The following is a 13,871-nucleotide window of genomic DNA, read 5'->3' as shown; positions in this document are numbered from 1 at the left end:
GCTGAATTTACCACCGGATCGGAATCGCGACCCACTGAGAAGATCGGGCGAGAAACTCAGTGGGCTAACGCATGGGTTACGTTGCACGTCGAACTCTTTGCCGAGTTCGACGAGTATGATTATCAGATTCCTTAAGCCTGCTCCTAATGTTAGAGCTGAAGGCGTCTAATGCAACAGTTATGGGATCTGATGGATCCGTAAGGACGTGTCTAGAGCGTTGACGGTGACTGGCTCCTGCGTGAGGAGGATTGGGGGAGTAGTCAGCGGCGGCAACAATAAGGCGGCGGCACAGATCAAGGCCAGATTTATCTTTTAACGCTTAATTTGATGTCAGGTACCGTGGATTTCAAACTCGATTCATATCTCAAGATGGATTAGTATTTAATTATTGTACGCATTGATTTTTTTGTAATCCATGGGATCGGGTTGCAGTTTAAAAAATGAATACAGCAAAATGCAACCAATCTACAAATCAATGTGTAAACCATTCGCAGATTCGGCTACACATGTCACCCCTGTTATGGCGTTGCAAACCATCCCCAAATAATAATGGGGACATAATTCGATTGGCCCCCGTCTGTCGTAGAACTGTTGAACTACGGATGGAAGTTGCGCGTCTGGATGTGGCTCAGACACTTATTATGTAGGCCGTACTCTTGTTAGTTAAAAGACACGGTGTTAATTGCAGACGAAAACTTGACTGTAATCTCTATACAGCACTAGAGGAAAAATTTATTAAATTACCTTATTTTTAATAAATTCCTTTTTGGAACGAAGTTCCTTATGGAACGATGCGGAGGGGTACCCTAACCGGCAAAAAACCTCCGTAACGTAAGATTTTTTCTAGTTAGTTTGTTATCAACAGATGTCGCTGCACGTAAATTCAATAATTCCTGAATCGTGGTGGCGACATGTTACACAGTTGATAGATGTTCTCGTATTTCTATTGCTAAATCATACTTACTTGGCGTAGGTGATACCGTGATCATGCTGCCGGTCCCCTAGGGCGAGGCTGCTCCATTGCACTGCGGCGTGGTTGACACTTGCAATTATTTTTCTTTTTATCAATAAAAATATCATAATAAAAAATGTATACCCGAATAATTATTTTCTTTATACCTCGAATAGAACTTAAAATTAATAATTTTATATTAAGGAACTTCGTTCTTATCCGGTGTCTTACGACACCACACATCTTTTTTATTTGCTATTTGCATCAGAGAATGAAATATTTCTGTTTATTTTGCGTATACATACTTTTATGGATTTTTTTAATTTCCTTAATATTTATTTGTTTATTTAGAATTTAAATTGGGTTGAATTGGTGTAAGTACATTAATTATTAATATAATTATAGCAATGTGAATATTCATGTTGGGTTTATATTATATCAATAGAGTTGTGTATTTTTATTAACATGTTCCCTGAATAGCTTATACATACGTTCATTCAGAATTTATATTTTTGAGTCTGAGAGCAAAATTTATTAAAACATCAATGGACGTCGAAACATCTAAATAAAAAAGCTTAAATGGTTTTATTTAAATGAAATAATTGGACGACTATTCTTTAATTGGTGCTGCAGTTTGACGAGAGCATACGATCGATCTGTTGATGAGAGGTGACCATCTCTCATGAATAGGAGTGAAGCAAGAGGCACAATCCAGCTCCCATCTATCGCTTAATCGGTAAATTCAAATTTATGATCCCGTAATCAAAACTGGTAAGCGCAGCGTTGGGCGTCCCTCTGCCCGTTGGGCCGATGACTTGTGGCGATATGCTGGGAGAGATTGGATGCGGAAGTTGGAGATTCGTTAATTGTGGCGGACTATGGGAGAGGCCTACATCCAGCAGTGGAGGGATACAGGCTGATGATGATGAATCAAAACCGAGAGTGGCGGAGTGTTTTCACACGTACTCATTATCTATTCGTATACAACAAGTACTACTAGTGCTACTACCAATATTTTGGAGACAGCTTTCTTACATTCTTTTTTTTTTGCTTAGATGGGTGGACGAGATCACAGCCCACCTGGTGTTAAATGGTTACTGGAGCCCATAGACATCTACAACGTAAATGCGCCACCCATCTTGAGATTCTAAGGCCTCAGTATAGTTAAAACGGCTACCCTACCCTTCCAACCGAAATGCATTACTGCTTCATGGCAGAATTAAGCAAGGAGGTGGTGCCTACCCGTGCGGACTCACAAGAGGTCCTACCACCAGTAAAAGAGGCCCTACCACCAGTAAAGAGGTCCTACCAACAGTAAGGAGGTCCTACCACCAGTAACGTATTCGGGACAAAGAAAACCCACAAGAAATTGTAGACGCAGCGTGGATTCTTTTGGAAAAGAAAAATAGCTGTACTAAATACAGGCCATACTCGATAAAGGCAATTTTTTATTTTATCCTACCTAAGCTGATGTCCTTGAGAGGCTATGTCAGCGTAACCTAACAAGTAGGTGAACTCACGCGGCTCGAACCTGATGACGCTGCTAACACTAACCCTAGCAAGGGCAGTGCTTCGCAGAATCTACCGCCGGATCGGAAAAACGACCCACTGAGAAGATCTGGTATGGTATGGTAAAGCTCAGTGGGCTGTGTCTGTGGGTTAATTTACCAAATTGGGTTTTTTAGTTTCCTTTGTCAATTGAAAAACATGTTAATAAGTAGAGACGCTAGGGTATAACTAGTCAGGTCATAAATATTGTCACACAGTAAAACTTTTCTTTTAGAATGCTGGCCACAAAAAAGTTTATTGAATTCGAATTTCGAATTGTTCATGAATATAAAAATGTATACTGTACACGACCCGGTCTGTATGGCTGTTTCCGAGTCGTGTAATAATATTTTCTGCTGTCTGTTTGTGCGCTGGTAGAAGACGGCTGTTTCTTTCGATGGGTTTCGGCTTCTGTAGCGAGGTTTCACAGGTAACTGTCTGGTTCACTGGTAGCTGATTCACTGGTGGTTTTCTGATAACTGTACTATTGGAGAACTGCTGGTAACTGTTTCTGTCTTGCTGATGTTTCTTTGTCCGAGAGCTTCTGAGAACTGTTTCTGTCTTGATTATCTGCTGAGAACTGTTTCTGTCGAAGATCCACTGAGAACTGTTTTTGCCTATAAATGGCCATCCTTTTATATTTATTTCAGTACCCCATCTCGCGACGCGCTATCGACGCGCCACTTTCGGGGGTCCCTTGATCTGTATGTTACCGTAGTGAAAGCGCTCCACAAATCGTTCCTATTGGTCTATTTACATTATCTGATCTGATACACTAACATATTGACTATAAAATAACTTAAGATTATACATTTATTACGTAATCACTTATTAACGGTTAAATTAAATCTATTTGTTTCTTAAACTATAAAAAACCCTATTTCGTCCTGCACATTACTCCCGCCGTGCGAGTCAGTCGCATTCTTCTCGGTGCAGGATGGTCTTCTTCGATGGGCAGGATCAGTAGCTTTCGTACTGGTCTCCGTAGAACTCCACCCTTGGTTCTGATGTCTACGGTGCGCCCCACGTTGTCGGGACCTGGATATGTCGCTATCACTTTTCCCTCGCATGTGTGTATTTCGTGACTGGCACTTCCACTTTTCATGGCGTGCCTCGGCCATAAGGCTCTCGCCGGTGCTGCAGCTGCTATATTTACTTTATCCATTGGTTTTGTTGTTTCTGACGCCGATTCCGTCGGCCAGGAGTCCTCTCGTTGGCGTAGGAATTCTGTCCCTCTGAACCATCTATGTTCATTTTGGTACGACATTGGGACGTCTCGGGTCACGTCGTCGGCTACGTTGTGCTTCGTGGGTAACCATCGCCTCCCGTTTATTGTTGAACTGTGTTCTATAGCTGTGAGGCGTTGGGCGACGTATGGTTTGTACGAGCGTGATCCCGTTCTTGTCCATCTTAACACTATCTCACTGTCGGTCCAGAAGGTCTTCGAGGTCGGCTTTCTTTCGTGTTTTCGACGAAAGTCTGTTGTTATGTGCACTGCATCTTTTAAAGTTTTGAAGTTATCCAAGTAGTCATCTACGTAGTGTCTGTTCTGTATTGCGACTGCCACCTCCGGGTGCGTGGCTTCTTGTTTCTGGGCGGTCAAGTTCTTTACATATATTGCTGTGGAAGGAGAACTTGACGCCCCGAAGATCAACGAGGTCATTCTGTTTTCTTCTGGGGGCTTGTCATCACGCTGATCTTTGCGCCAGAGATAACGGAGCGCGTCTCTGTCTTCATGTCTCAATTTCACTTGCATGAACATCTCCTTGATGTCTGCTGTTACTGCTATATTATGCTGTCTGAATCGCATTATCACTCCTGAAAGTGATTGGAGTAGGTCCGGTCCCTTAAGCAGCATATCATTTAAAGCTACCCCTCTTGTTCTGGCGGCGGCGTCGTGGACGACTCGGAGTTTTTCCGGCTTCAGGGGGTTCACGACGGCGAAGTGAGGTAGATACCACGTTTTGTTCTCGGTTTTTGTTTTTGGAGCGGGCTCGGCGTAGCATTTCGCGACGAGTGCTTCCATCTGTTCTGTGTATTTCTGTTTCAGTTCCGGATTACGATCGAGTTTGTTTTCTATATTTATCAGTCGCTTTAACGAGTTATTGTAGTTGTCTGGTAGACTGACATTATCTGTTTTCCAGAGCAGAGCAGTTTCGTATCTTCCATCTGTTGTGTGGACTGTATTGCTGTTGAGGATGCGAAGCGCCTGTTCCTCTGGGTCTGTTTTTGGTTTTCTTGGTGTGATGCATAGCGCATCCATAGCGAAATACTGTTTTACCAGATTTTCTATTTTATCATCTTCCTGGGTTTCGCTAGCATGATTTATGTAGTTTATGTGGTGGCCTAGGGTACGAGTGCGACCTCCATGCAATACCCAGCCTAGAGGTGTCAGTGACGCTATTGGCTGATTCCTGTTGCCTCGTCTAACTTTCGAAGCTAGTAGCATATGCCAGTTGTCTTGGCCAATCAGGATTCCAGGTTTCGCGTTCTCGTACGTGATGATGTCACTGATGTCTCGTAGGTGCGAGTACTCGTCTATCTGTTCCTTTGGTATTTTTTGTGCTGTTACTTGTAGGTCGTTAACTGTTCTCGCTTGTATTATTTCTTTTCGACTGTTGAGGCCTCTGAGCGTGAGGTTGACTCTTCTTGACCTTGTTTCCGTTGATTTTATGTTGTTAATCGCCTGTATGTGTAACGGATCGATTGGTCCTGTTATTCCAGTCTTCTTGCAGATGATTTCGTCTATGAGTGTCACCGTTGATCCATCGTCGAGCAGCGCGTATGTATCAACCGTACCTATCGGTCCTTGTACTTGGACTGGTATTATTTTCAAATAGGACTGTTTCTGTTTTCCGGTCCAAGCGGAATTAATGTTTTCTGTTATTTCCTTGTTACTGTTTTCTGTTATTTCAATTTTTCTGTCGAAGTGTAACATCTTGTTGTGAGTATATTTGCAATCATTGATGCCACACGTCTTCGGTTTACAGTTGTGGGTTTTATTCTTATACTGTAGACATCGGAAGCACAGGTGTTTATTCTTAGCGATGTCCCATCTTGTGTTTGAGTCTGCCTTCTTGAATATGTAGCAGTCTGTTGTGGTGTGTTCAGTGTTGCTACATACCGGACATTTAGCTCGTGATGGCTTCTCACTGACTAAGTGCACGTTCTGTGTGCGTCTGTTGTGTTGTGCGGGCTGCGAGTAGTGCCCCGCCTGTTCGGGCTGTGCATAAGGGCTGCACAGTTCGGCTTCTCTTTTCATGAATTTTTCAAATTTAATTAGATCCGGATCCTCCTTCGGTTGTACCGCGGTGAAGTCGTAGTATCGGTAACGTAGTGTTGGTGTGAGTTTTTCTAACATTGTTTTGGTAGTTTCCGGATTATATAAGTAATGTGTGCAATTTAATGCACGAAGCGTAGCTACGGCGTTGGTCACCTTACTGGAGAATATACAAATGTCTCTTGGTGTTTCTGTTAGTCTTGGCAGAGCTCGTAGCGTGTTTAACTCCATTATGGCTATCGTTTCCGGTCTTCCGAATCGCGCTTCTAGACTTCTTATGACGTCGGACGGATCAGCATTTGTTATAAGTAATCCGTCAACGGCTTCCTTTGCCCTTCCTTTCAGGTTCCTTCTGAGTCTGTTTATATTTTCTGTTTTTGTAAATGAATTCATCGTCTCGTGATAGGCTGCACGAAAGGATAGCCAGTCTTGGTGATTTCCATTAAATAATGGCAATTCTGTGTATCTTGGTTCGCGGGCGGCTTTGACGGCGAGTGTTATTGCTGCGGTTAGATCTGAGAAGTCTTGTTTGTCGCAGGCTCCCGCCGGTGTTTCCTTATGTCGGTCGTGATTTTCCGTTTTTGTGGGTTGGGTTTCCAACCACGTGCCCACTCTTTCGTCGAGTTCTGACTTACTGTATTCTGATTCGCTGTTTTCGTCATCAGATCCAGCTTCGAGCGTGGCCAATCGGGCGGCTGCTAACTCCACCTGTAGGCGGGCGAGCTCTTCTCTAGCTTTGGCTATCTTCTGTTCTTTTCTGTTTCGCGACCGGTCAGTTTTGACTGTACCGGCGCGCTGTTTTGTTGGCACGTCATTCTGTTTGACTATATACTGTTTGACGGCCTCTGTTTTTGAGTTCCCAGGTTTCTCTGCGAGTTTCGTCGTGGCTTCCGTGTTGGCTGTTGCGCACGATGATTCTGTTGTGGGGGCTACCAGACTCATGACGGTATTCGCGGTTGTTTCTGTCCACATGCTCTGTGTTGTAGCTGTGGTTTCTGAGGGCGGCGACTGTTTTGTTTCGATCCGTCCTCTTCCTGTTGACCGCGTTATCGGCATTGTTCCAGTTTCCTTTTCAAAACGTATCCTCTACCCGGCTCGAGAGAATAATGAAATGTGTCCTCTATCCGGCTCGAATGGACCATGAAATGTGTCCTCTATCCGGCTCGAAGGACCATGAAATGTACACGACCCGGTCTGTATGGCTGTTTCCGAGTCGTGTGATAATATTTTCTGCTGTCTGTTTGTGCGCTGGTAGAAGACGGCTGTTTCTTTCGATGGGTTTCGGCTTCTGTAGCGAGGTTTCACAGGTAACTGTCTGGTTCACTGGTAGCTGATTCACTGGTGGTTTTCTGATAACTGTACTATTGGAGAACTGCTGGTAACTGTTTCTGTCTTGCTGATGTTTCTTTGTCCGAGAGCTTCTGAGAACTGTTTCTGTCTTGATTATCTGCTGAGAACTGTTTCTGTCGAAGATCCACTGAGAACTGTTTTTGCCTATAAATGGCCATCCTTTTATATTTATTTCAGTACCCCATCTCGCGACGCGCTATCGACGCGCCACTTTCGGGGGTCCCTTGATCTGTATGTTACCGTAGTGAAAGCGCTCCACAAATCGTTCCTATTGGTCTATTTACATTATCTGATCTGATACACTAACATATTGACTATAAAATAACTTAAGATTATACATTTATTACGTAATCACTTATTAACGGTTAAATTAAATCTATTTGTTTCTTAAACTATAAAAAACCCTATTTCGTCCTGCACATATACTTTTAGAATTTTACTCATTTTTAAATATGGAGTGGACGCTTAAAGAAGACCGTGTTGCAGTTATTGCGTTGCATCGTTGCGGTTACGCGCCAATTCAAATTATTAACATACTGAAAAATTTTAATATAACCAAAAGATTCGTTTATCGTACCATCAAACGATACAATGAAGACTCTAGTGTAGATGACAGGTCAAGAAGTGGTCGCCCTCGGTCTGTTAGGACTCCAGCAGTGATAAAAGCTACGTAAGCAGAAACTGTTGGCCCTTCAGATGGGGTTAAGCAGAACCACGGTAAAAAGGGTGTTAAATGAAGACTTAGGGCTTCGAGCATATCGAAGAAAAACAGGACATCGTTTGAATGCTCGTCTAATGGACCTGAGACTGAAGAGATGCCGCGGTTTGTTGAAGCGGTACGCGGGAAAAAAATATCGGGAAATTCTTTTTTCGGATGAAAAAATTTTTACCGTAGAAGAGAGCTACAACAAACAAAATGATAAGGTGTACGCACACAGTAGTGAAGAAGCGAGCAACCGTATTCCGCGTGTCCAACGAGGTCATTTTCCATCCTCGCTCATGGTATGGTTGGGAGTTTCTTATTGGGGCTTAACAGAGGTAAATTTTTGTGAGAAAGGTGTAAAAACGAATGCAGTTGTGTATCAAAATACAGTCCTGACGAACCTTGTGGAACCTGTTTCTCATACCATGTTCAATAACAGGCACTGGGTATTCCAACAAGATTCGGCGCCAGCTCATAGAGCGAAGAGCACACAAGACTGGCTGGCGGCGCGTGAAATCAACTTCATCCGGCACGAAGACTGGCCCTTCTCCAGTCCAGATTTGAATCCGTTAGATTACAAGATATGGCAACACTTGGAGGAAAAGGCGTGCTCAAAGCCTCATCCCAATTTGGAGTCACTCAAGACATCCTTGATTAAGGCAGCCGCCGATATTGACATGGACCTCGTTCGTGCTGCGATAGACGACTGGCCGCGCAGATTGAAGGCCTGTATTCAAAACACGGAGGTCATTTTGAATAAACTTTAGTGTCATAAGAATCTATGTTTTATTAAGTCCATTTTGGTATATTAATGGTTACATAATGAATAAACTTGTTTCAATTATTTTACATTAAACATGTGACAGAATTTATGACCTGACTAGGTATATCTATATCTGAAACAAATATGCAGACACCAAGGGGAGAGATTTATCAATAAATTAGTGAGAGCGTTAGGTGAGTAAAAACAGTTTATTTTGTGTTTTAATTATGATAAAATCAAATCACACATTCATAGGCAGCTTTGAGGCCTTATTGATCGAGATTTGGTAACAATGTTAGGATCCAATCCACGTAAATCTGAAATGGACGTTATATTGTAGTGGATCGATTCTGATTTGCTTAATGCTGTTTGGGTATCGGTTAGTACAGTACAATGCAACTATCGGAACTAATTATTCTGGAATGTTCGACGTATATTAATTACGGCAATTATGTACGCAAATCTGTGAACCAAGTGCTATTGGGAAATCGGCTGTTAGTTTCGCGTTTGTGTAAGCATGATTAAATACATAGTATATTTTTATTTATATACTAGCTTTTTCCCGCGACTCCGTCCGCGTGAAATAGTTACTTTGGCATAACGCTAAATTTTACATCCCACTTCATTTACGTAGAATATGAAAATATTTTTGAATTATAGAATGTTAAGGAGCTATTTAAACCCCTATTTTGAAACATTCTTTATTGGTGCTCCACTTGTATTGGTCTTACTGTGATGTTACATAGCCTATAGCCTTCCTCAATAAATGGGTTATCGAACACTGTAAGAATTTTTCAAATCGTACCAGTAGTTCTTGAGTTAGCGCGTTCAAACAAACAAACTCTTCAGCTTTATGATATTAGTATAGATATGCATGGAGGGCAAGCGCGCCGTGGATAGAACACCAGCCAGATGATCAGATCTGGTAAAGAAAGCGGTTCGTGGTAGTCTATACCATGCGGTCCGTGCCACCCATGATCGAACAATGTGGAGGAACGTCACACGTGGTCGCGATCCTCAGCTGTGAGGGAACGGTGAAGAAGAAGATATTTTGATTTTTAGTGTGCTCATATTGATACTCAAATCGTAATAATTGAAGACTACAATGAACTTTTGGAACGAAGTTCCTTATGGGACGATGCGCAGGGGTACACAACCGGGAAAAAACGTCCGTAACGTAAGATTTTTTATTAGTAATGGACACAGTGTACGACTTAGCTTTGTAATAAGGTACAAAAAATAACATATTTTTTATCATTCATTGACCACGATCTCAGAGCGTTCGTTTGCGCAATACACTAACTCTTATGCAAACAACCGTGAATGAAATGTACCACAATAAGTTCGCACGTTACCGAATGGCCGTGGATTGTTGCGAAACCTCCAGTTTTATTTTCTTTATACCTCGAATAGAACTTAAAATTAATATTTTTATAATAAGGAACTTCGCTCCTGTCCGGTGTTCCACGACACCACACATCTTTTTTTAAATTTTGCATTATGAGAATTGAATTCGTCAATCAAACAATGGAGTGTTAGGGTGTTCGGTGCTTGCATTGCTTTTGCAACACCCCTAACTATACTCCGCCATAAGTGCTTATATGTGGCATCTTTTCAATCTAAGTTTTTTCAATTAAGTTGGACACACGACAGTGTATTTTTTCGTGGGATTATGACCCTTCGACACGTGGGCGCACCCTTGCGAGACATATTGCATCCTACCCTCGTACCGGAGTACTGACCTCCGGGGGACGCATTGTCGATCAATTTGTGAATCATTCCGACACTTTTACTGAATAGCTTCTGTTTAAGTTCAGCTTCATATGAGATGAAAACTTTTTAAGTTATTTTAGATTTTATTTACTTGTTAACATTCTATAGAAGGACAATGGCTTAGTCTATTGAACGTAATTAAGGCGAGGTTTTTTAATTTAAAATTTAAAAGGCAAGTTTACGAATAGTTATTTTCAAACTGTTCTTTTGGTTCTTGGAAAATTTGTGTAAGAATTTGTATATGTTTCAAACGGAACGTGCAAATGTAACTATGATACTGCTAGTATAAATCCCGATTCAAATTAATCAACCTTCCTGCGTTATTTGAATTAAGCCCTACAAAATTGACATTTCGAAATCTAATTATCACTGAGATGAATATTCTCGTAATCACTTTCGTTCCCCTGTGCGTGGGCGTTGAATTTACTAAATTATTTATAATAACTGCTTACCCTTTCCAGTCCGTGTTAAACGTATGTAATATTACAATACGGTATGTAAGTGGTGTGTGGCGCATTTACGCTGTAGATGTCTATGGGCTCCAGTAACCACTTAACACCAGGTGGGCTGTGAGCTCGTCCACACATCTAGGCAATAAATAAAAAAAGGTAGATATTATCTTGTTTCAGCTATTTTTTTATTAAAAAAAGTTTTGTGATTTCATTTTATGATGATGCTTTTACTAATTTTTCATGTCAAGATATTATTTTATTGACAACGTGTGTAGACGAGCACATGGCCCCCGTGAAGATAGGCAGTTTCAGTCGCTTATAGACGACAGCAATACCAGAGGTACCGACAAGACTAGAATCTTGCGATCTTGATTTTGAACGAAATTTTATAGTATTGCCCGGAATAGTTACAAAAATTAATAAATAAAGTGTGTGTGTGGGTGTGTGTGTGTGCAAGTCACACACGGTAGAAGTGAAACTTATAAATAAGATATAGATATACTAACTATCCCACTACACAGAATATATGGACAATGTTTAGTAGACGATAGTGGGGATGTTACGAAGAGTCGCACAAAGAGGAGACCGAGAACGTCTAATGTGTCCTATCTCATTCTCTCGCCGGCTGAATCTTATACATTTATGTGTTTGTGTCTCTATGGACTTATTTTTTCGTTTCATCGAGCTTGAAATCACAACGATTCTAAAGAAGTTTCACTTCAAAAATCATTTAATGCATTCCACTTGTAATTTTAATTCTAATTTTACCGTCAAAAGCCTGGCAGAGGCTGTTCAGTAGCAAACGTTTTTGCAAAAAACCGCTTAGAGAGATTAAACGACAAAGAAGAAGAAGAATACACAGTTAAAAAAAATACAATTCAAGTAATATCACAGCGACAGTGAAAATGAAAAACGTCACAAATAAAATATGTTTGAACTATTGCAGTCTAGAGGTTACTGGTAGGGACGGATTCAGGGGTTAGTACACTTTTCTTTTTCTCTGTTTTTTTTTTCTATTTCTATTCTGTTGTAAATACAAGGGAATCTAAGCAATAAAAAAAAAGAATTATGAAAAAGATCGCCAATTATAACACCTATTTTATATGTTGCTGTGACTGTTATTCAAAAATTTATTGCTCAAATCTATAACTTGTGGTATTTTAATAATGATCTTTTTACTTATTACCGAAATTGTGTAATTGGAAATATAGTTATGTGTTGTAGTTTTAATTCACGGGCTTACTACGGAAGAATTATAGTTCTTTCGGTGTTTTGTATAGTTTGTTACATTGTTACCTACGCTGCGCTATATCATGTGCTTCTAAAGACGTTTGAAAATTGTCTTAATCTTAAATAGTCAGTGGCTCATCTTGGCAGTGCTGATGTTCATGAGCTTCTATAGCTACTCATCATCAGATGGGCTGCATGCATTGGCCTACGAAGATAGTAAAAAAATAAAAAATGATAATTTATATATTTTATGCTTTAATTAAGTCAATTATTAAATAAAAAATGAGAAATTGAACCTAAAAAAAAATCCCAATTTTTTATCGGTTTATTGGTATGGTAGTTTGTATGCATATGACAGGCTATATCTCCGAATATAGTTGATAGCATAGATAGGAACTGGTGGATTTCTTGACTTATAAAAAAAAGAAGGCTTTTTTTAATAAGTCAAGAAATCCACCAGTTCTTTTTTTAAGTTCTGCTCGAGTCCGTCCCTGTGGACCATTGCTTTGCGATGCTCATCCAACTGCACAGTATTGACGTCGGAGGGGGATGAAAGTTGATTCATAGTTGATTTACAGTAATTGATCGCCTCAGGGCACGCTACTGTGACGCATTAGTGTGAACAGATTAAATTATTGGGTTTTCTTCAATTCCAGTTTTTAATATTTAGAGGAAGTGTGATGAATGTATGGTAATATTATTTTTATTTTCAGGAGAGGGATTAGGCGATTAAGTTCTTTACTGGTGGTAGGACCTCTTGTGAGTCCGCGCGGGTGGGTACCACCACCCTGCCTATTTCTGCCATGAAGCAGTAATGCGTTTCGGTTTGAAGGGTGGGGCAGCCGATGTAACTATACTGGAGACCTTAGAACTTATATCTCAAGGTGGGTGGCGCATTTACGTTGTAGATGTCTATGGGCTCCAGTAACCACTTAACACGAGGTGGGCTGTGAGCTCGTCCACCCTACTAAGCAGTAAAAAATAAAGAAAAAAAGCTTTTAAGTTTTAATATTTTTATTTTTATTGTAGTAGAAATAGGTCTGGATTATAGCAGCTATTACTTGAGCTGACCGTGCACTGTACCACCGGTAGTCGTGTGACTTATTTTAACACTAAACATATCATAACGGGTCAAATGACCCATTTTGAACTTTTTCATTGATAAATGCACGTATCATCTTGTTGCTTTTGCAAGTTTTACTTCAAGACTTATTCTTACCAATACATTATTGTTTTGTTTTGTTTTGTTTATTTTGAGTAATACCTACCTGTCGTATATCGTTATCTACCCGCTATGGTAGAAATAGGTACCAGTAAGTGTTGGTATTATTAGTGTTAATACCACGGTTCGATAAGATAGTAATAATAACTATTAGCTAAGTAATGGTATTTGTTTATGAGGGTAAGACGTAATGCAAATTGGGCACAAAAAATATGGTCCTGAAAATCACCGAAAATTTTTCAGGCTCACAATTCTGTTCCAAGTGATATTCTTGACTTCTGGTCATCATCCAATGACATTCACGATAATGCGTGTCGAATATAAGCGCGTCTAGATTGCCTTCATGTAATTAAATTTAGAAATGAGTAAGACAATAAGCGTCACGCAAACTTCAGAGCTCAATTAAAAAAGTGGCGCGTACTCAAATTAATCTATACTCCGTAACGTATAGAAGTGGCGTGTAAATGCTAGCTTAGCTGCAGTCACAATCTGGGTTGAACAGAAGTGTCAAACTTTTAATATTTCGAAAGTGGTATGTATTGTTGAGCAGTTTTATTTGACTATATCGGTCATCGTTTTCGTCGAACCCGTCGCTTGC

The 13,871-nt window shown here is 40.6% G+C and overlaps 1 protein-coding gene across 1 annotated transcript; it reads right to left on the bottom strand.

Annotated features, from left to right (window-relative positions):
* Positions 1 to 3,377: 3,377 nt before the first annotated feature.
* Positions 3,378 to 6,836, bottom strand: LOC114252282 (uncharacterized). The gene has a single exon (XM_089729996.1). It carries the CDS (start codon positions 6,834 to 6,836, stop codon positions 3,378 to 3,380), a length of 3,459 nt encoding a protein of 1,152 aa, XP_089586122.1.
* Between the last annotated feature and the right edge of the window lie 7,035 nt (positions 6,837 to 13,871).

Source organism: Bombyx mandarina, chromosome 09 (genome assembly GCF_030267445.1).
Source record: "Bombyx mandarina strain Sakado chromosome 09, ASM3026744v2".
NCBI classification, from domain to species: domain Eukaryota; kingdom Metazoa; phylum Arthropoda; class Insecta; order Lepidoptera; family Bombycidae; genus Bombyx; species Bombyx mandarina.
This window is presented reverse-complemented; position numbering and strand designations above follow the sequence as displayed.